This window comes from Syngnathus typhle, linkage group LG16 (assembly GCF_033458585.1).
Source record: "Syngnathus typhle isolate RoL2023-S1 ecotype Sweden linkage group LG16, RoL_Styp_1.0, whole genome shotgun sequence".
Taxonomy (NCBI): domain Eukaryota; kingdom Metazoa; phylum Chordata; class Actinopteri; order Syngnathiformes; family Syngnathidae; genus Syngnathus; species Syngnathus typhle.
In genome coordinates this window covers 8,405,628-8,426,188 of record NC_083753.1, presented here as the reverse complement: position 1 = coordinate 8,426,188, position 20,561 = coordinate 8,405,628, and the positions used below count along the sequence as shown (strand labels likewise).

The following is a 20,561-nucleotide window of genomic DNA, read 5'->3' as shown; positions in this document are numbered from 1 at the left end:
AGAGAGCTAACTAGTGTGTGCAAACTGGGGGGCGGGGGGGGGGTTAGTGGTTTTAGCAGGTCCGCTGTTGATCAATGTGGACTTCTTCTTTGGTAGCCAGTGTTTGAATATTTGTCGGAAGGCTATGCAAATTTTTCATTGGCATTTGGATGCAAAATTGGAACTTGAAATTCATGCTAACTATCCTTTCACACTTCCGTGCGCATTCTTTACGGTCTACGCAGCCGCCGTTTGGGCTTACAGTAGCGCCGTACCCTTAAAAGGCACGACGCGACGACATACTGTACACGTTCGTGCGTCCACGTGCCGAGACGGACAACAATCGGTGGTTTACGAGCGCTCGGGAGCTGCGCGGGGGAAATAACAGTCAGGCTATGAATGATGGAGCCAGGACAGCGGGAGTCCACTTGACACGAGGTCTCGGCCAGGCTGGATCAACACGGCGTCCCTCGGCTGCTAATATCGGCTCACGCTCGACGGGGGGGGGGCGGCCTGTTAAGTAGCCGGGCCGACACACAATGTTGTCTTAGACTGCGTGTGCGCCAGAAGAAATAATACTTGTGTATTGAGCAGCCGGCCCCTTTTTGTGGTGTGACGCAACACAAATGTGCGGAGAAGACATTGTTTCACGTATCTCCACATCTCAGCGGGTCACAATGCTCTCGTTTCTGGTTAAGTGACTCCAAGCCACACCTGCTAACTGGCTCCTGTTGTCAGCATTCCTTTGCTGAGAAATCATCATGCCAAAGCGGCCCTCTCCCTGGAGCCCGGCCCAGCCGGAGAAACGTGAGAGGGAGGGAGCCAGAGCGAGAAAGAGACGGCTTGCGGGGAAGCCGGCCAATCAGGAGTGAGGTCACTCGTTTGACGACTTTGTCGAGGAAGAAAAGAGAGCGAGTGGCGGAGCGAGCCAGAAATGCTCGACATGACAAACAAAAGCTGCTGCAAGAGTAGCATTCGAGTGCAGGCACTTTTTTTTTTTTCTTCCTAAGACTTATTATTGGTTGCATACAAATGTTTTGACAGCTCTCCAACAAGAGACACAAGGCCAAGTCAAGTTCTTGGCAGTTACTTGTATAATATGCAAATCCATTTTGTCAAAAGGAAAGTTTTTTAGGGTAAAGGTTTGTTTTTCCTTTTAGAATTTTTATATAATTTTCTATAATAATTTTCTGTAATTTTTCTATTTATTTTTTATTTTGTTTACTTTGTATTTTATTTGTATTTATTTAGTTGATTTCTTTTTTTTTTTTTTTTACTGTGCCGTGTTTTTCCATCATTGTGTACCTTTTCTTCTCCTCGCTGTCCATGTGAGCTTGTAGCCGAGCAGATTAGAAGCGTTTAAAGTTCATCGGGGAAGGTGAGGGCAGGTATCAGGACTTCACGGGGGATTAGGAGTCCAAATTGGTTCCAGCTCTGCCTTTGCCACTAATGACCACCTCTTGAGCCGTTCCGTACGTTACACTCGTGATTTGAAACCACCTTTTCGCTTTAATATTAACCACATGGTCGTATACCTGCAGCACTTTTTTTTTATGGATGTGGATGAGAGGATGCAAACCAAAAAAAATAAAAATCTGAGCTCCAGTGGTCAGCTCGCGGCCCCCAGAAGAGTTAAAAGGTCACCTCTGGCTGGCAGTCACCTCTCTGTGAACTGATTTTTTTTTTTTTTTAGTGGCACTGCGATTATTTGCTACTAAGGCCGGTGATAAAACTTCAGACGGCCTAATTGATGTGCTCGCTGACATCACTATACCACGTGTGAGTGGCTCATGCCTGGTCCTCATTTCTGGACAGCTGGAAATGGGGGGGGGGGGGTATTGTGCGTTAAAGATTTGCAAAAGACCGCGTTGTTAAATTTTTTCCACCACGTACCACCTCATAAACTCCTTAGGAGAAAGATATAGGATATTAATATTGTACAGGTGTATGGAAATAGGGTGTGTGAGGAAGATAGGGGGCGCCCCCTCTACCTGGATGGTGAAGCATGGATGGTATGATTAAAAACAAAAAAAAAAATTCTCAGCCAAAGCAGACCTCAGTTTCCCAGAGCTACAGGTGCCTTTTTGTGTCAGCCCGGCCACCCCATTAAAAACGTTCTAGCTATGCCCCTGATAAAAAGCTTGGCTTCAAAAAAATCACAAAAAATAACAATATACTTGTGGCCGTCCTAAAAGTCCAAGTGTTGCTCCTATCTGGACAGCTGCCCGACGCGTCCCGAGTTGGGGGTCCCTGAAAAGGGGGAAGGAAGACCTGAAAGGAAGCATGTGTATCCTCAGTGTTTCTTCATTAAAGCTTCCGTTCCCATTCCAATGAGGGGCATCCCCACACGGGGGAAGACGAGCCACAGTGAAGTTGGCGTGTGCGGGGGCCAAAGTGTCTGTGAGGGGAAATAAAAAAAAAGGAGAAAGGGATGTGCCACCGCCATAACCCCCCTCCACCCCTAACCCCCTCCCGGCCTGCGCCCGAGCAGCAGCTAATACTTGAGGAATGTCTCCCCGGCGCCCGTGGCAACCCGACGTAATCAAAAGCTTTATTAAACGAGGGGGGAATAGATCATAAGGAACATTAAACGTGTCCCTCGCTTGGTTCCCAAGTCGCCACACAATCGGCCTTTTGTTTGTTGTTGTATTTGTGTGTGTGTGTGTGGCCGGTGTGAATGTCGGCCTGATTTAACGTCTGTTTCTTCTTCTTCTTCTGTCTCTGCCAGGTTCATTAATGCCAGGAGAAGAATAGTACAGCCCATGATTGACCAGTCGAATCGAGCAGGTAAAAAAAACCAACAAAAAAAAAAGAATGGATACAGTAGCGCTCTTCTTCTTCTTCTCCACCTCCTCTCCCCCTCCCTCCCCTTTCTGCCCCCTCCCCAAAGCCCCCCCTGGTGTGAAGATGTCCTTTCCAAAAATCCCACTCGCATGCACACTGTTGCCCAGTTTCTCTTCAGAGGGAGGGGGGGGGGGGGGGGGCTTACCTCAAGTTACCCCCGCCGACCATCTTCTCAATGTGCACAGTTTAATTGGAGATTTCCTATTGGAAGTGCCCAAAGAACTCTCAATTGTCCCTCAGTTGATTGCCGATTTTTTTTTAATCTTGCTTTTGTGCTACATTTGTGTCTAAACCCAAATTGGCACGAGTGATCAATGTTTTTATTCTGAAGAATGACAAACAAGTTCAACAGGGGAACCTTTTTTTCTTCACCACATTAGAAATAGAATAAGGAAAAAATGATCGGGTAAAAATTTGGTGATTTATTTTGTCGATGAATCAGAAACAATTGATTCTCAACGGCAAATAGTGACTATTTCGCAAATTGAATAATTGCTTAATTATGATAATAAACACCTTTTTTTATTGGACGATTAGCGACATAAATAACATATATAGCCCTTTGTGTTATTTGTCGCGCCCCCTTTAATTCCCGTACGGAATATTTCTTCGCCTACATCCAGTCTACCCCAATTAAAGATCTCTTTAATGAATTAGCATGACTAACGACTCCGCCGCTAATCCCTGCCGGTTGCAGATGATCCGAGATAATTCACTTAGGTGCACTTGGGCTAATAAAAGACGAGAGCAATGCAGGATCTGAGTCATGTTGTGAGGGAAGTAAGGTCTCATTGTATGCTTTCATTGCCCTCCAAGAACAATGTATGCGCTGTATGTCATAACGTAGCACGATGGCGCTGCATGTGTGTGTGTGTGTGTGTGTGTGTATGTATGTGTGTGCGCCACGCGTCACTCACCGCAGTGCACAAACATAAGCACAATGTCTTACAGTATGTTTGGGCTGGAAGCTGAGACAATTGCTGATTGTCTGGTGTCTTTTCTCTTCTTCTTCCTCCTCCTCCTCCTCCTCTTCCCCGATCCACCTCCTCCCTGTTTTTTCTCATGCCCGCGTGTTGACTACAATCAGGTTTTCTTCTTGATCCTTCAGTGAGCCAAGGAGCAGCGTACAGTCCCGAGGGCCAGCCCATGGGCAGCTTCGTGCTGGACGGGCAGCAGCACATGGGGATCCGGCCGGGCGGTGAGTCCTCTCTTAGCTCCGCCCCCAACGACATCTTCGTGGTCACCTCTGCCCCTGCCATAATCTAGTTTGGCTAATTTCTAACACAAACTGCGCTAGCACAATGTAAACACTTTTTTCGGAACGTCTAGTTTTGCTTCTTTTTCCTCCTGTCAAATAATATTTTTCAAAACTTTATTACCTAGTTTACAGAGGCTTGTAAAGTCATAAGTAGGCTTGCAAAGTTAACACAAGTTTATTCAAGCTAGCAACGTTAGAACTAGGTTAGGTAGTAAAGTTGGCATGCAAAGTCGGCGATCTTCTCTCTTCTTCCTTCATTCTTTCATCCGGTGCTGATGTGTCACGTCTCGGACTCCGGCTGACTCTCCTCTGGCGTTTTCTCTCCTCTTTCCAGGGCCTATGAGTGGAATGGGGATGAATATGGGCATGGATGGGCAATGGCACTACATGTAACCTCCATCTTGTAAAGCAAAAACGCAAAGAAAAAGGGGGAAGTAAGTACTGGGCCCTTTCTCTTTTTTATCCTTCATTTTCTTTCCCAGCTTGGGGTCGGACCTCCCGGGGGCTTTTTAAAGGATGCTTTTAGCGCCATGGGAGGCAGGCAAAGGGAGCAGTTAAAGATGAATTAACTTGGGAAAAAGGAGGCTCGGGCCGTCCCGGGACAGAGAGGGACGGGACTTGTGGCGCCAGACGACGAGAAGAGAGGACAGTGGAAGGAACCGAGCATTTATTTATCTCTTCCCCCCCCCCCCACCCCAAATGGATGAGGATGCAAATGTCGGACATTTAGGGAAAAAATAACATCTCCTGGGGAATGGGCTGACAAGGGGTTGTGTGTGTGTGGGGGGGGGGAATTAAGCAGGCTCCAGTGAAGCGATAAAGAAGAGAAGTGAAACTGTCCTCGGAGTGACATAAATCTGTCCAGGGAAGGATTGATGTCCAAATTATCTTATATGCAAAGATGGGAACGTCGCAGTACATTACGCCCCCCCACCCGGGATGAGAAATACGGGGCTGGACGGGGGGTGGCAGGGGCCCATCCTTCACGGGGGATTGTTTTGAGCTGAGATGTGTTTTGATTATTCTTCACTGGATGGTGACAACTCAAGGATCAGGAAGGGGGTGGTCTGGTTTGGGTTGGGCCACCATTGAGACATTGAGATAAATTTATGAGCCTACGTATATAGCTGTTGGCATAGTGGCTAAAAGACGCACACACAACCTTTATGGAGACACGGCACATAGTTTACATTTGAAAACTCTTGTGACGTATCATTAATGTCACAAATTGTATTTATAGCCAACCCCCGCTAGCGGGTCGGGACCCACCCCTGCCGTGATTAGCTAAAATCCCAACGTAAGTGGCACCCACCCAAAAAAGGTTTGCAACAAGATGGTTGCTGTTTTCAATTAGACTGAGCTACCTAGAGGTATCAAAATTAACTGAATAATCGATTATTAAATTAATCGAAAATTATTTAGTAATCGTTCATCGCCATTGTTTCATTTATAAACAATCGAAATCGAATCGTTTAATCGGTACCGTACAAACAGAACCACCAAGTTTTTTTTTCTTCCATAACCAGTGGGAAAGGTGCTTTTCGGATGGATTCATGAGTGTGTACACACACACGCGCACGCACGCATAGACTAATGCATCGAAATGGGGTCAGTTGATTAAGGTGGCCATCCAGGTCCTGGCTCACCACCGCCACACGGAACTGCTCCTGTGCTGACATTTGAAAAATCGAGACATATCACACCCCAAAGAATGTCCGGGGAGGAGACGGTGGGGGGGGGTCTTCCGAGGATGTTTTATCTTAACACCTAAGCTGTGCGCTGTCCAATGAGCCACAATATAATAGCACTTAGCTTGATTAAAAGAAGCCTTTATATGCAAATGGCCCGACTGGGTTTTTTGCGACGGGTCAAAGACGCCATTCCGCCGACAGAGATCATTTCACCCCTCCGGTCTTTTACCTCGTCTCTTTCTCTCTTCTGTTTTGTCTCTCACTCATCTGCTCGAGGCGGCGATGAACGTGGAGTGGAAAACGGAGGGGGGGGGGATCCGTAAGCAATGTTCCCTAAAACAGCCGCACAGCGACAACATTTGCTCAGGTTGGCTAATTCTTAATACGGGGCCGTATAATTTTGAGACTATTTAATTACGCCGGGGCACTTTTATACGCTTCATGACCAATTACATTAATAGCTTAATGCAGAGGAATATTATTCTCTCTTGATTTGATTACGGCGCCGCACAATATGCTACGGCCGGCTACTTAATTACGGCCGGTTGTTGAGCGCGACCGCGAGCGCTGTGCCGTAACGAGGAGGCCCGTGCTTCCGGTATCGTCCGCACGTAACACTCTTGCTAATAACGAAGTGGGCCGTGTGTGTGTGTGTGTCTGTGTGTGTGCTGTGTGTGTGTGAGGGGGGCGGCTTCTACTTAACACAATGACTGCAGCTTCTTGCAGTTTACAGTGTCAAAAAACATCTGCTGGGCCTTTTAACAGAAGCCGCTCCAGGTTATATGGGGGCCATAGGGGGCACCTCGTGCCCGTGTATAGTCTCTCCCAATCCCCCCCCATCCCCTCGCCTTGAATGATTTATATATTTTATGACCCCGGTAGTGAGGTTTTAAGAGAGCTGTGCTCACAAATATGTGCATTTGCAATGATGTGACATGCAGCGGCAGGGTATTGGAAAATGGGCGAAGCTCTCAGCCAATGAGACCGGTCATTAATTCTCCCCCCCCCCACCCCCACCCGCTACCGGCCCACCTTTCCTGGGCGCTGTGTCCTCCTCTTCCCCTCACAAGGGCCCTCCAGTGTCATTTCTTAATTGCAGTGTACTAAGGTGCAGGAATGCAGCGAGCGAGCATGCTTAGTGACCTTGCGTCGACCTCTCCCCTCCTATTACAGCTTCTAATCCCCCAGGGGTTCACATTACAAAGCGGGCCGGCCCAGAAAACCCAGACCCGGACCCAGAACCGGGCCCCCTGGCTCCAGCAGGAGCTGCCTATCCCCCCGCCCCACCTCCACCCCCATGTACACGGAATTCGTGTTGCTCTGTTTACAACATACAAGAGTGTGAAAAATGACTTGAACCTGGGACCTTCCATCGTATTATAAAATGGACCAAGACCCGAGGTTTTAAAAGTGATGATGTGGTAAAAAAATAAAAACAAGATCCAAACGAATGCTGACGTGTTGTGGTCTCCTCGCCAGGTCTGCCAGGCGTGCCGGCCGACTACGTACCTCAGAGCGGTCCTATGGGCGTGAGCATGGCCCCGGCCCCTTACAGCAACCCCCGTCAGATGAACTCCTATCCCGGCCAGCTGCGTCATGTGCCCCCTCCTCTTCACTCGTACCCCCACCACCACCACCACCACGCCGCCATGCTGATGCACGGAGCCTCCTCGCCCTCGTCCCACCCGGGGATGTCCGCCCAGAGACCCCCTTTGCTCACGCCCATGGACCCCGCCACTGCAGGAGCGGGCCTGGACATCCACGCCTGACAGTCGCCAGAAGGGAAACTTTTTTTTTTTTGGGAGGGGGGGTGACTGCCGAGGCCACTTTTGAATTCAAGAAAGAGAAAAAACAAGCAGCGGCACCGTTTTTTTTAGACTTATTTTTCAAGAGTAACAATCGAAAAAGCCTTCGGAGCAGAACTGAAGAATTCCAGACTGTGACAACCATGACTCTTTTTTTTCTAACGTTTGTTACATTTTCACCCAAGCGGAGGACCAAGCTGACTTTGTAAAGTCTTGGGCTTTAAAGAAAACAAAAACAAAAAACCAACTCAAAACACTCTTTTCATGCGGCGCTTCTTAAAATAAAAAAAAAGAAAGATCCCTCACTCTGGAAGACTTTAAAAAAGGAAACAACTCCAAGAGTTATAACTACTGTAGTATAATTGAAAAATATATAGTTAAATAAGTTAAAACTTCTTTTTGGATCACGTTTTTATTATTATTATTTTTTTTTTTAGTTTTTTTTTTTTTAGGATTTAACCCTTTTTGGAGGACTTGCAGCACAGCACTATGACAAAGAAGAAGATGGAACATCTCAAAAGGCTTCAACAGGGGCCACCGGGTCCTAAATACCCCCCCCCCCCCTCCTCAAGGCATAATGGGAAAAGGCTGCTAGAGGACACCCTTGAAGATTTGTCATGCCTTTTTTTTTTTTTTAAACTCTAAAGGCTCTTGAATGAATGTTTTTAAATGAAAAAAACATTGTTTAAAATTGCCCAAGCACTGGATTGTGTTGGTTTTTATACTTTTTTTTTTCTTTTCTACTTCGGGACTCTCATCCTTAAAGAGCCAAGTGAAGGAAGAAGCTCCACGGCGTGTGTGTGTGTGTTGGGAGGGAGGGGGGGGCGGGGGCAAAAACACACACACACGGACACACATGTTGATTGTGCAGCACTGGAGACAAGCTATGGATGCACCAAAAAAAAAAAAAAGAAGCAAACACTTAAATTATGAACTCAATGTTTTTTTGGGGGGGAGGGTTGAAAAAACAAACACACACATTAAAAAAAAAAAAAAAAAAAGCTGAGAGACTATTGTAACAAACTTCGTACAGAGTCCAAGTCTATTAATTGTTTCTTGTTAGATATTCTATGTGTTTACCTCAATTGAAAACGAATGTTTTTTGCTAGTTTCAGATCTGCTGTGGCATTGATATTGTAAATGTCCATGAATTCCTTCCTCTTTTTTGTTTATTTTGTTTGTTTTTGTTTTGTTTGTTTTCTCAGCACGTGTTCCTCACTAGAAGATAAGATGCCGTCTCCCTTAAAAGCTTTTGTCAAAAATAATAATTAAAAAAAAAATTACAAAACAAAAGGTAACAAAAAAAAATACAAAAAAAACTTGTATGAGGACTGTGACGTATTGTTTTAAAAGGTGTTCAGTCACAAAATGCTGTAATAAATATTTCATTTTTGATTTTTGGTAGATTTTTGCCTGATTATCGTGTGTTATCCATCCCATTGCATCTTGTATGTTTTCATTTATATAATTAAGGACAAGTCAAGTAAGTTATGTTCTGACGAAGTAAACACTTGGTTCTTACATATTGAAGTAATTCTACGAGCAACACACACACACAGTTCTCTCCAAAAATAAAAAGAAACATAAAAGGATTATCTGTAAGTTAAAATACCGGTCATATTTTTAACAAATTCAACTGGTGTATGACAATATATCATCTGCAGTTTAGAAAAAAATTGGAAACAAAGTTAGATAGCTTGGCTGTCTAAATATAGCCTTGGAGTGTGGCGCTTGCGTGTACTGTACTATAAGTTTATTCCTTGATTTAATTTTTTCAATTACACTGTAAATATATATATATACGTTCATATACGTGAATTTGAATAGATAATATGTGGACAAAAAGAGGATGAAAGTTACCGGTCTTTATCCATTTCTAAAGTACCAATGTACATGGAAATAGTGTGATTGCAGTTAAAAAGGATAGTATTCTCCTATTTGAAAAGCTAAATACATTTTCTGAAAAAGTGAATTCATTTTTTATAGATTTTTAAAGTATGCAGTAAGACAAAAGCCAATGTAATATTTGTAAAGTATTTCAGAGGAATGGAGCAGTGAAGAATGTGGAACGCTGCTATTGTTCAGGCGTTTAACAGCGACGCCTGTCGGCCACTTTGATTACTGCAGCACAGCATCTGCAGCCTCGACGAGGCCCTCTCTCTCTCTCTCTCTCTCTCTCTCTCTCTCTCTTTCTCTCTTTCTTTCTCTCTTTCTTTCTCTTTCTCTTTCTCTTTCTCTCTCCATCTCTCCATCGCTCTTTCTCTTGCATTCTTTTTCTCTCATTTTCTTTCTTTCTCGCTGTCCCTCTCTCTCCTCATTCTCTTCTCTCTCTTACTCTCTCTCTCGCTCTCTCTCCCTCTCTCTCTCTATCTCTCTCTCTCTCTCTTTTGCTCTGTTTGCTGTTTTGTTTGTCGCTCATGCGCTTGAAGCAAGACGGGCGGGCCGTCCGTGCTGGTCACGATCAAGCAGCTCCCCAAACCATTCCACAACCACTGCAGCCACACTGTAAAACCACTGACCTCCCATTTATAATTCGAAGAATTGTTCATTTTATGAATTTAGATAAATGTAAGAGATGACCATCTATGGTAAGACTTTTTTTGAAATGACCCTAGACTCTTGACCCCTGACCTCTGACCTTGTGTGCCCTGAACCTTGACCCTCTGCCCCTTGATTCCTAAATAAAAATGACAATGTATAGTAAGGCTTAAAAATACGACCATGTATAGTAAGGCTTTTTTTTTAACCTATCAAACAACCATGGCTTTAAAAAAACATTTATTGTTAGGCTTGTTTTTTATTGACCATGTATAGTAAGGCTTTTTTTAATTGCAGGGTTTTTTTTTTATTTGTTGCACATTTTTTTTACTGCGTTACAGTCCAAAAGTGTCTCTTTGTCCTTAAATCCCCCCACTCGTCCTATTATGGCATTTTGTCCTTTCTTCTTTTTCCCCTCTTTCTTTGCCGCGTACGACGTTGCCTCTTTTTTCCAAGGAAAAAGAAAAGAGACAAAAAAAGCCAAGATTTTCATATTAATAGTTTTTGGTTTCCCCGCTGTCTGGTCTCCTCTCAATGAGAACCTCCCCCCCCTCCCCAGCATGCAACCCCCCCCCCCCCCCTCCCCTCTGGACGAGACAGAAGGTAGATTGCCTGTGTGCTGTTTTCCTTGCGTCCGTGTGTCTTGACAGCGGATGATGGATGATCCAGGGCTGAACCAAACAACTCCGCCCCTTCATCTCCTCCCTGTCACACCAAGCCAGCGCGACCCCCCCCCCCCCCCCCCTGCGCACTCCACAATGCAACGAAAATGGCATAGAAAAAGTCCACCTTGGTCGAGTGTTTTAACGCACATATTATCCTTTTATTTCGTGATATTATTTCCACATTTTAGCACCGTAAGGTGTTTCTATGACGACGTTATGCGGGTCAAGGGTGGGGTGTAAATGGGGTTGTGGTGGGGCCGTGGAGGTCCTGGGAGGAGGAGGAGGAGAAAAAAAAGGTCCGCATTTGGCCCGATCATTTATCAATGTCAGCCACATAATGATTCTCCCCGCAGTCACCCTATTGATGAGGATAATTACATTAGCTCAGAGTGAGTGATCAATAAAAGCCCGCCGAGAAAATGCTTTATTATCGCCAGCCAGCAGCAGAACGAGAAAAAAAAAAGAAAGAATAAGAAAGAAGAAAAGACATAAGAAAAGGACAAAAAGGTTTTACAAGAGCTGGGGGAAATGCGCAGGAAAACGAATAAAGAAACGATACAGATCACAATATTTCGTCATGAAAAACAAATGTATGAATGTTTTATCGTTATCATTTTTACCTCGTTGCTTTTGCGCATTTTGTTTCCCCATAATCGTTAAAAAATATATTTTGTTTAGTTGATTTAGTGCAGTTTAGAAATATTATTGTATCCCTATTTTATTTTTAATTTCAGGATATTTTTAGTCGAGACGAGAATTACCCGATTCGTTAAGTGGCGTTTAACCAAAAAAAAGGCACTGCAGATTTTGGTGCTTGTTGCTATCTTTGATTTATTGTCATTTTTTTTTTTTTATCCTATATAATACTATTTTCCGTTTGTATTAGATTTAAGGAAGGATATGGAGCCTCACTATAGACATGAAATAATTGACCTTTAAATTATATGCACGCTAAATAAAAACAAATATCGGGCTGGACAGGCGAGCTTTTAATGTTTCTCTGCGTTTTTATATTCATATCTAAAATGTTGCAGGCACGTGATTTATTTTTTTAATTTGCAAAATTCGCCAGATAAATTAAAAATATATTTGTCTATCCTAGGTCTGATTAAACATCATTGTGCATGCTTGCTATATTTTATTCTTTACGGTGTGGTGGGTGTTTATTTGAAAGGCTAAATAGTTGAACGCATGCATGCGGGGCTGACGGCTTCTCTCTTCGTTCACACTTGAGCAAGTGCTTGTCTACTTAAAAATGACTGACACTCACACTCACCCCCTCCTCCTTAAATAAAACACACGCCACACACTGCACTCAAATAAATCTTAATGACGTAACAAACGGGCAAAAAAGACAAACATAATTAGTCAAATTAGAGGAGCCGCGGGGAGGCTGGAAAAAAATGCACTGCTGACCACTTGCGGGACAGAATTTAAAAAAAGAAGAAGAAAAGAAAGCAGGCCTTGAGACATTCAGATTGTCCATTTCGATCACTTAATATTGAATTAAGAATGCCTACAGGCCATAACAGAGAATATTAATTTGCTTTTGTAAATCTTATATTTTTTTCCACCTCATATTTTGTCCTGGAGGTTGTTTGACAGTCTATTATGACCATTTTCACATCGTTTATTTTCTCTATTTTATTTTAAAAACACAAAGCAGCAAAAATATCAAGAATATTCTACTTCAAATTTGGATTTTTGTTGTTGTTGGGAAGCTTGAAAATATCAAAGGTATGTTTGGCGTTGATTATTAATATGCGCGTCATTAATTAAACGCCGCTACTAGCGACCCCAACAGGAGGCCGACGTAAGTATTTCTACTTTGCAGCCGTTCACATTCATACTAGCCACAATCAAACACGACGGATCGAGCAAGATTGGCGTTTTATATTTTACTATTATTATCATTACTATTAAGTGATTTATTCTTGAACATCACATGACGTCATTCACCCAGATCTGATACGGATAGAACAAGACGATTTCATGTAGCCTATTTATGATTTTTAAAATAAAAGTATTCTTTTTATTAAGTAATTAGGCAGCGCGGTGAAAAGCGCTATGACTGGATCACAGTTCTGAAATTTGGGGTTCGACTCTCGGCCTTCCTTTGTGGAGAATTGGGGGGCGCGGTTGCGTGTACTAAGGCGCGTTCCTTTTTTTCAAGCTCCACGGATGACAACACAATGTAGAAAAAATGTAAATAAAGATTAAGATCTTGCATGTGGTCCTCAGCGGGGGAAAAAAGAGGAGGAACAGCAGCGTCATGGAAGAAAGTGACATCAGAATCAGATAATTCCCATTCCCTTATTGAAGGGAACTGTTTAATGTCGTTGGCAACAAAAATGATCCACATGTCAGCCTAAACCACAAGTTTCCAGCATTCAAAAACTCTCGTCTAATCTGGAAAAGCAAATACAGTAGCAATATGCAAATACCAAATTTTCAGCACAAATACAAACACTTACATATCAATGCAAGTACAAAAGGTTATATTTAAATAAAATGTATTGCAAGACTAGAAAAAGATGGTAACACGTCTCAAATGACAAGGTGGGAATAAAAAAAATATATTTTTACCGTTGAGTAAATTTTATGGTATGTTCAAGACACATTTGTGTTTTTGAACACTATTTGTTTGAAAAAAAAAAAGATTGCTTTTGAACAATGCAAGTTATCCAATTTTTCATGTCATTTCCCTCATTTTCCTGCCAAAAAATACGACAAATTTTTTTTTTAAATTGAAAATCCCTCCTCATTTTCTACTTGCACTTGAAAAAAAAAGAGTACTTTTATTAAACATGTATATCGGATCAGTACAGAAATCTTTTGTACTTTACACTCTGTCTCTGCCCAATTTTAAGTGGTGCACAAACTTTGGCATGGCAGGAAAATCCTGGTTGATCCCTGTTAGCAGTCGGAAGCCCTTGTGATGACAAAAAAAACCCAAAAACTTTTTGTGCATCACTACAGCTGCTGCTCGGAAATAGTAGCAATGGAAGGGTGGCTTGGTTACAAGGTGGGAGTGGCCTGTTTTATCTCCAGTCGACAATAAACGCACTGTGTCCTACTCAGGCGACATCAACATTTGTGGTGATAATGCCAGGCAGCCGGCGTCCTATCTTATCTTCAGGCCAGGTAGCGGAGTACCTGCAAGGGCGGGGTCACCACACTGATAAGCAGCATCTCAACCAATAGGAAGACTCTTTGGAAGTTAATAGAGAACGCCACTGGAGACGGGAAGTCGTCGGAAAAGTGAAAAGCACTTTATGGCACACCTGAATGCCCTGGCGTTGGGTTTCCCACTCCCTGTGGGAGAAAGCCATTACGGGGCCGTAACACAGGGTGCTTGCGAGCAGGGCGACAGAGCTCAAGTGATGTGAGTGACAACATCACGTCCCGCTATTCATTAGGTGACCCGAGGGGGATCCCGCTGGGGTTACACTGAACAACCGGACACGGTCCAGATAAGACTTTCTCAAGGTGGAAGAGTTCACAATAAGGATGGGAGTTGGACTATGGTCCAAGGTGGGGGTGGGGTGTGTGAATGAAACAGGTGAGGCTCATGACAAGTCAAAAGTAAATAAATAATAATAATTATTAATATTTGTCCACTGATCTTTATGGATGACTAATTCCAAACATTTTAATAGTCCAAATCGCTGAAATTGGTTGAGACAGATAGTACTCTGCCGCACAGAAGGAGGGCGTACCTGAGCCAACAGGTAAATTAATACTATCCAATTTTGTTGTAGATGCAGACGAGACAACGGATGTTACAATCAATGCACAGATGTCTGAATTTTTGCACGACGTGGCTAAAAGTGAAGTGCATTGTAAAGTGAAGATGGCGTTTTGGGGATTTGATGAACGGAGTGATGATAGATAGACAAGCCCCTGCAGAAGTTGCGTATGTCTTGGGAGTGTTGGAGAAATACTGCTGTGATGACGTCAGAGACTCATGGTGTGCAGGCCAAAATGAAAGAAAAAGTGCCTGGACTAAAGGAAAATAAAGAGGACTTATAACAACAAAGTGACGGAGCTTTTTGTGGTGAAGGATAGATGCATGGACTTCATCTCCAAATAAAGGTAAGACCACAAACTGCGTGCGTCCGTGCATGGAATGCTGATGAGATTACGAAATAACCAGTAGCCAATTGAATAAGATACCCATTTGGGTTTATATATTTGTAAATCTGACGCTTAAGGAATCAGTGCCTCACCAAGCATGCGCCTCACCGCACGTCACGTGACGATAGTAGCGCTCCGTCAATTAAACAATTTGACAGAATTCTGAACGATCAAGGTTACCTATATGCCATAAACCTGCAACGTGATGTCATCAGGTCTCGAAAATTGAAACCAAATCTATCCCTCGAGGACCTATAAGTCACCTGAAGTTGACGTTGCGTTTGGACACGGAGGTGTATATTTACCTGCTGGCAGCCAGTCAAGGACGATGTGGCTACAAAGTATTTTGGAGGCAATGAACATGAATGGAGGGGGAAAAAAAATGACAAATGGGTCGCATGCGATGACAAACACGCAGAGTCAGCTTTTTACATTTTTCCAAACCGAAACCTGCATGTACTTGGCTATTATTAATTTTTGCTCTGATCAATTCCAGAATTGGAGAGATTTTCCAAAATGGCTGCATACCAGACTTCGCTTTAGTCCCTTTCCTGTGGTCGGGAGATGACACTTTTTCTGGGTCGCTCCTGTCGCGGACCAAATGCCACACAAAAGGGGGGGGGGGGGGGGTGACCTTTACAGCGAAGCATGCTGCCTCCATGCCGACTGTTACCACTTTTGGTCCTGTAGGCAAAAAACGCCAAAAATATGCTTTTGGAGTAGCTTGGACATCATTTTCTGTTTTATTTGAAATATCATATGTTGCGGTGCAAAAGCGAACAAGCCTGACCGGCATCCCCGTGTCATTGTCGTTCACTTCCCCGTCAAACTTGCCATCGTGCCTCCCTCCTTCCTGTCAGTCAAACCAGGCCTCGGTTCATGTTCTCATGCTCCATTGTTGATTTAAATAACATCTGATTAGCAGGCACAGCTTCCTAAAAATAAAAACGAGCTCTCTCGTCATATCTGTTTTTTTCCAGTCTTCATCCAGCTCCCTGCTATTTTTTTTAAAATGTCTTATAATAGTTCCTCTGGCTTTTCCTGGAAAACTTTTATTTATTTCCACCTTGTGATATCTTCCTGGCAAAAGGGAATCGCCGACTAAAAGCTTCTTGCCGCCCGGGGCAAAAAACAGAGCGGCGTTCTCTGCACATAAATAACAGAAGCGTGGAGGAAGTCTGCGTGGTGGTCTGCTGCAGGAATGAAACCTTTGCCTCGGTCTGTCGGAATCTCAACGGGCCGTTCAGACGTTTGCTTGAAGATGCATTAAAAAAAAAACAGAATATGAACCCAAGATGGACATATGAGTGGCTCTGCAGTAGAGAGCCATCTGGTCTCAGGAGAATTTTAGCAGGAAACGGCGCTAAATATTAAGTGTTACATTACGCTCAAATTGGAGGATTTGCTGGAATACTGTTTTTTCTAAATTATGGCTAGCTAGCAGTTAGCTGAATAAATAGCTCGCTATCTGGATAGCTATCAGGACATACATTTTAGATCTTTTAGAAAAGATACATATAAGGGTCATTCCAGAATTGCTATATATATTTTTTATTTTTTTTTCATATCATGTGACTTATCCAGCTCAAGCACCAAATTGACTTTTTACGAGACGTTCTATTTTTAACCATCACATAGTTTCCTACATTTAGCGCAGACCTGTTACAGATACCAGGCTTGTCTTTCTCTATAAATATTTTGCTAATCATTAGCATAACTTGAAAGGAAAATACACTAACGTCAAAAGTGCATGTCAACAAAGGCCTGTTGTTTTTATTCGAAATGATTAGTCTCCAGCCTTATTTCTGATCTATATTTGCTCTCGCGTGGCGGAGTCGATCCAGCTGCCGTGACTTTGAAGTAGGCTTTCGAAAGGCGCTTTTTAGCTGGCATTGTGTGTACAAAGCTAATTTATAGGAGCTGACCCTGACTCCTCTTTTGTGCAACGGCCATCTTGGAAAACAATGGCAGGAAGCCTCAAAACCTGAGAGGAACTGATTCTGCTGGTTTTTTTTCCCTTTCTTTTTCTATCTGCTCTTATTCATCTGAGAATGTTCCCCTGGCGAGTAAAATAGTTTTTTGTGTCCAACAGGAGCCATAAAGTGATGCCTAAGCATTCCATAGGCAGGCAATAGGGTTAAGTTTAACTAGACACATGGGGGCAAGTTGTTTTGTTGAGGAGGAGGTGAGAGAGGGGCCGAGGGGAGGGGAGGAGGGAGGGCATGGCCGCCTGGTGACCCACCAGTGACCCGGTGGCCTCCTGGTGGAGGGATCAAGGCCTGGACGGGAGCCGGCTAAGGGTTAGAGGTTTAAGGGTAACAAATCGAGCAACACCTCGTCGGCATTCAAGCGAGCATACCGTGTCGTTTTGGACTGCGTGAGTGCACAGAACAAATATAGAAAAGTGTATTTTTATTCTCCGCGGCGGGCACGGCTTCCGTTCTGAAAGTGAAATAGATTAAGGACCCGGGCGGGGAGTATTTGGGGAGGGGTGACACTCTTTTAGTTAGGAAACAGTGTATTTTTAAATTCCATTAGTAAATGAGGGTGTGCACACTTGTGCAACCACTTTCAGTTGTATATTTGAATCTGTACAGGTTATAGGTGACATGAATGCTGGGGAAAGTTTTGAACGGAATCATCTTGGTCTTATTTTTGTTACATCACAAAAAAACTGGCATTTGTGTTTATTATTGTAATTCCCTGTTGTGGGACAAATCGAAGCATAATCGATTCCAGGCATTGACAATTTGTACACATGCAAGCTAAGCAATTGCATGTTTTCAAATGATTTTAACACGATCACTGTTTGCTCGCTTGTCAATGGTAGCATGATGCCAAAAAAGTGTCAAACATGAATCACGCGTTGGGGTCATTTCAGGAAAACCTCAGAAGACAGCGAGCGTCCTATAGGCAACGCAAATATGCGTCTAAAAGCATCAGTCAACTTTACGGTCATCTTTTTGGGGTTTTTACAGCGTCCCGCTTATGTTTCTGTCATTAGCATCCACTCATAAAAGAATTTGCGGTCGTAAAGATGTGCTGCCACAAGTCACACATCATTCTCTTACCTGGTCAGATTGTATACTAGCAAAACAACCAGAGCGAAAAGTTCACAGAGAAATTCTCAACCTTCTTTTGATAAGTTCAGGATATCTGGCGTGTTGAAGGTTCGCCAACATCTGCGCTTGAAATGATCTGTTGATCAAGTTCCCATTTTTTTAAAGGCACTTGGTGATCGTTTGGTTTCTCTTAAGTAGAAAATAACAAACATTGATTGCCGCAAATACCAGGATGTTTTTTTTGTTGTTTTTTTTTTACTTGGGTCGTTTCATTTCTGGAATGCCAGTCGTACAAAACCAGCCAGCAAGTACGAAATTTACAACACTTTAATAAACTTTTTAAATTCACACAGATGCGGAAAACGAAAACAGTTCTTGAATCGTACTTAAAGACAGTCCGTAAGATGAATTCATCGAAATCTCGAGAGGAACTTGATAACGTGAAACAGGGAAGGAAAAAGGGTCAGGGCGAGGCCGTGGCCTTAATCAGCCTCCGTTCTGCTCTCCCGTTTGGAGAGTGACTGAGAGGGCACTGAGTGACGCAGGTGAGAGCCAGGCGTCCCAGCAGCCCCCCCCAGAACCGCACCTCGCTTATCTGCTTACGGAACGGAAGAGGAAGGAGTGACAAAGGCCAGGGGCTCCGGGTGTGATAAGGAAGGGCCTTGTGTCCAAGCTCGGGTCCTCCATCACACCACGCCGTCAACCGGGGGCCAAGAGTTGTTGACCAGGAACCGGGAACCTTCTTCAAGATGGACTTTTTAGTCGCCTGATTGTACTTTGTAGCAAAAGCTAAGAGGCAGGAAGGTAGCGGCAGAGGGTCAGCTAAAGTTCAGGGCGGCAAAAGGTTCGACTTCAAGCAGGAAAGCGAAATTACTTCCGTATTTTCTCGTCTACCCCGGTGTTCCTGTTCCTGCCCTTCCTGCGCCGTCACCCTCGACTATCGTTCCTTCCAGCTAAATTTATGATCTTGATCTTTTGTCCGCGACTGGCGCGTCGGTCCTGCCGAGGACGACGATGTCCGTAGGGAAGCGATCTTTGAGGAGGATCCCTCGATCTCTCTGGCAATCCAGTTCACCTATGAAACCGTACCAGTAGATAACAAGGCCGGGCCCAAATCTGAGATACAAAGAAGAAAAAAGTCTTAATAGCTATGAGTCATAAAAGCCGCGTCATGATCGAGGAAGGACGAATGAAGTCCTAAGAGACAGAAAGATGCACGACGCGCCGTAAGAACCAAGTCTTTGATCGCCATCCAGAAAGATTACGCTGTCCCGGATGATGAAGATCTCTCTAACAGGGTGATACACACTTCATCACATTACAATGGCGGGGAAATAACAATAATATGTGAAATAACAAAGGCCTCCGGAACCTGTCATCGGAAGCCTTTGGTATATCGCAGAGCACGCAGAGTTCAGCGCAAAGCCTCGAGACTTAAACGGCGCATGTGGCGGTTAATGTTAGCCAGTCCAAAAGAATCCAGCTGTTTCATTCACATTTGCTTTGAAAGACACCCTCCTCCCCCCCCCAAAAAATGACTTTGTGAGCTGTGCCGGTCCCAAGAGTCGCCAGTAATGAGTTTCCAAGCAGCTGAGAAATCCGATTCAGACTATCTAAACACAAAACGGGTTTTAACTTTGATAGTTTGTTATCGTCCACGCAAAATCTGAGATTCTCGGGGCTTCATCGCAACTCCCGAAGGTCGGGAAAGGTTCAGAAGCGGTCCAACTGGAGAAGCTCTTCGCCGGGAATGTCTTGGGCTACCCCACAAAGGACACTAAATCATCTTCCGAGCTCTTTATTGCACCCCAAAGAATCACCAGTGGCCTCTAGTCGCTTCGTGGAGATCGTACGTTTTGCTTTGAACGCCGGCCGCCACGCATGAAGACATGTCCGAGTTGAACTCTGACCCCGAGATCACCTTCCTTCGCCGTCTTCGTGCAAAATTCAGGGCGCTGACAGTGCGGCCGGCCCAGACACCGTCGACAGTTAACACCGTTAGCTCCCCCCCCCCCCTCGGAGACCCGAGACAGGAAACGGGCAAAAAAGGGCCACATGGCGCTGTGCGAGTTCAGCTCCGAGGTAAAGTGCATAAAAACTTCACCCGCGGCCAAATTCCCGTTGAAATATTGCCGCCCGCTTCCCCTCCCCCCGCGGTGTGGTTTTAATATCAACTTTGGGAATCTTTTCTATGATTATGATTTATAAGCACTTAAATGACACCTACGTGGTTAACCTTACAACTTGGACAGGAGATTTTAATAGCGCGTATTAAAAACACCCCTACTGTTCCAGCACATGTGACGGCTCTGTACAAGTCTGGTGCCATCGTGACAAGGCGTCGAGGCCGTAGTCTACTTACAGACACTTTAAAAAAAAAAAAAATATGTCGGGGTAAAAGCTCGCCGCCTCGTTACCCTGTGAGGCCCAATGTGCTTGTCCTGCGCCCCATCCCCGCAGTCTAACTTTTACTGTGCGTGATTTACGGCGCCGTATCTATGGGCGAGCAGGCCCGGAGAAAGCCCACAGATGCACGCTTGCAAGTTCACCGCAATGTCACACACATACCTCAGCCTCTCAAC

The 20,561-nt window shown here is 44.2% G+C and overlaps 2 protein-coding genes across 15 annotated transcripts in view; one reads left to right on the top strand and one right to left on the bottom strand.

Annotated features, from left to right (window-relative positions):
• meis2a (Meis homeobox 2a) overlaps positions 1–8,972 on the top strand; it is a 63,594-nt gene extending 54,622 nt beyond the window's left edge. For 3 of the 9 annotated variants that reach the window (XM_061301337.1, XM_061301335.1, XM_061301334.1), the window contains exons 10-12: positions 2,708–2,766; positions 3,911–4,021; positions 7,252–8,972. In XM_061301337.1, the coding sequence (XP_061157321.1) occupies positions 2,708–2,766; positions 3,911–4,021; positions 7,252–7,541 (460 nt within the window). In that variant the 3' untranslated portion in view covers positions 7,542–8,972. Of the gene's footprint in view, positions 1–2,707; positions 2,767–3,910; positions 4,022–4,415; positions 4,516–7,251 lie in introns of all 9 variants that reach the window. The other 6 variants (XM_061301339.1, XM_061301340.1, XM_061301342.1 and 3 more) reach the window with 3 other exon arrangements.
• cdin1 (CDAN1 interacting nuclease 1) overlaps positions 4,195–20,561 on the bottom strand; it is a 50,696-nt gene continuing 34,329 nt past the window's right edge. The window contains exon 12 of one of the 6 annotated variants that reach the window (XM_061301347.1): positions 4,195–4,418. In XM_061301347.1, coding sequence (XP_061157331.1) covers positions 4,286–4,418 — 133 coding nt within the window. In that variant the 3' untranslated portion in view covers positions 4,195–4,285. The other 5 variants (XM_061301348.1, XM_061301346.1, XM_061301343.1 and 2 more) reach the window with 5 other exon arrangements.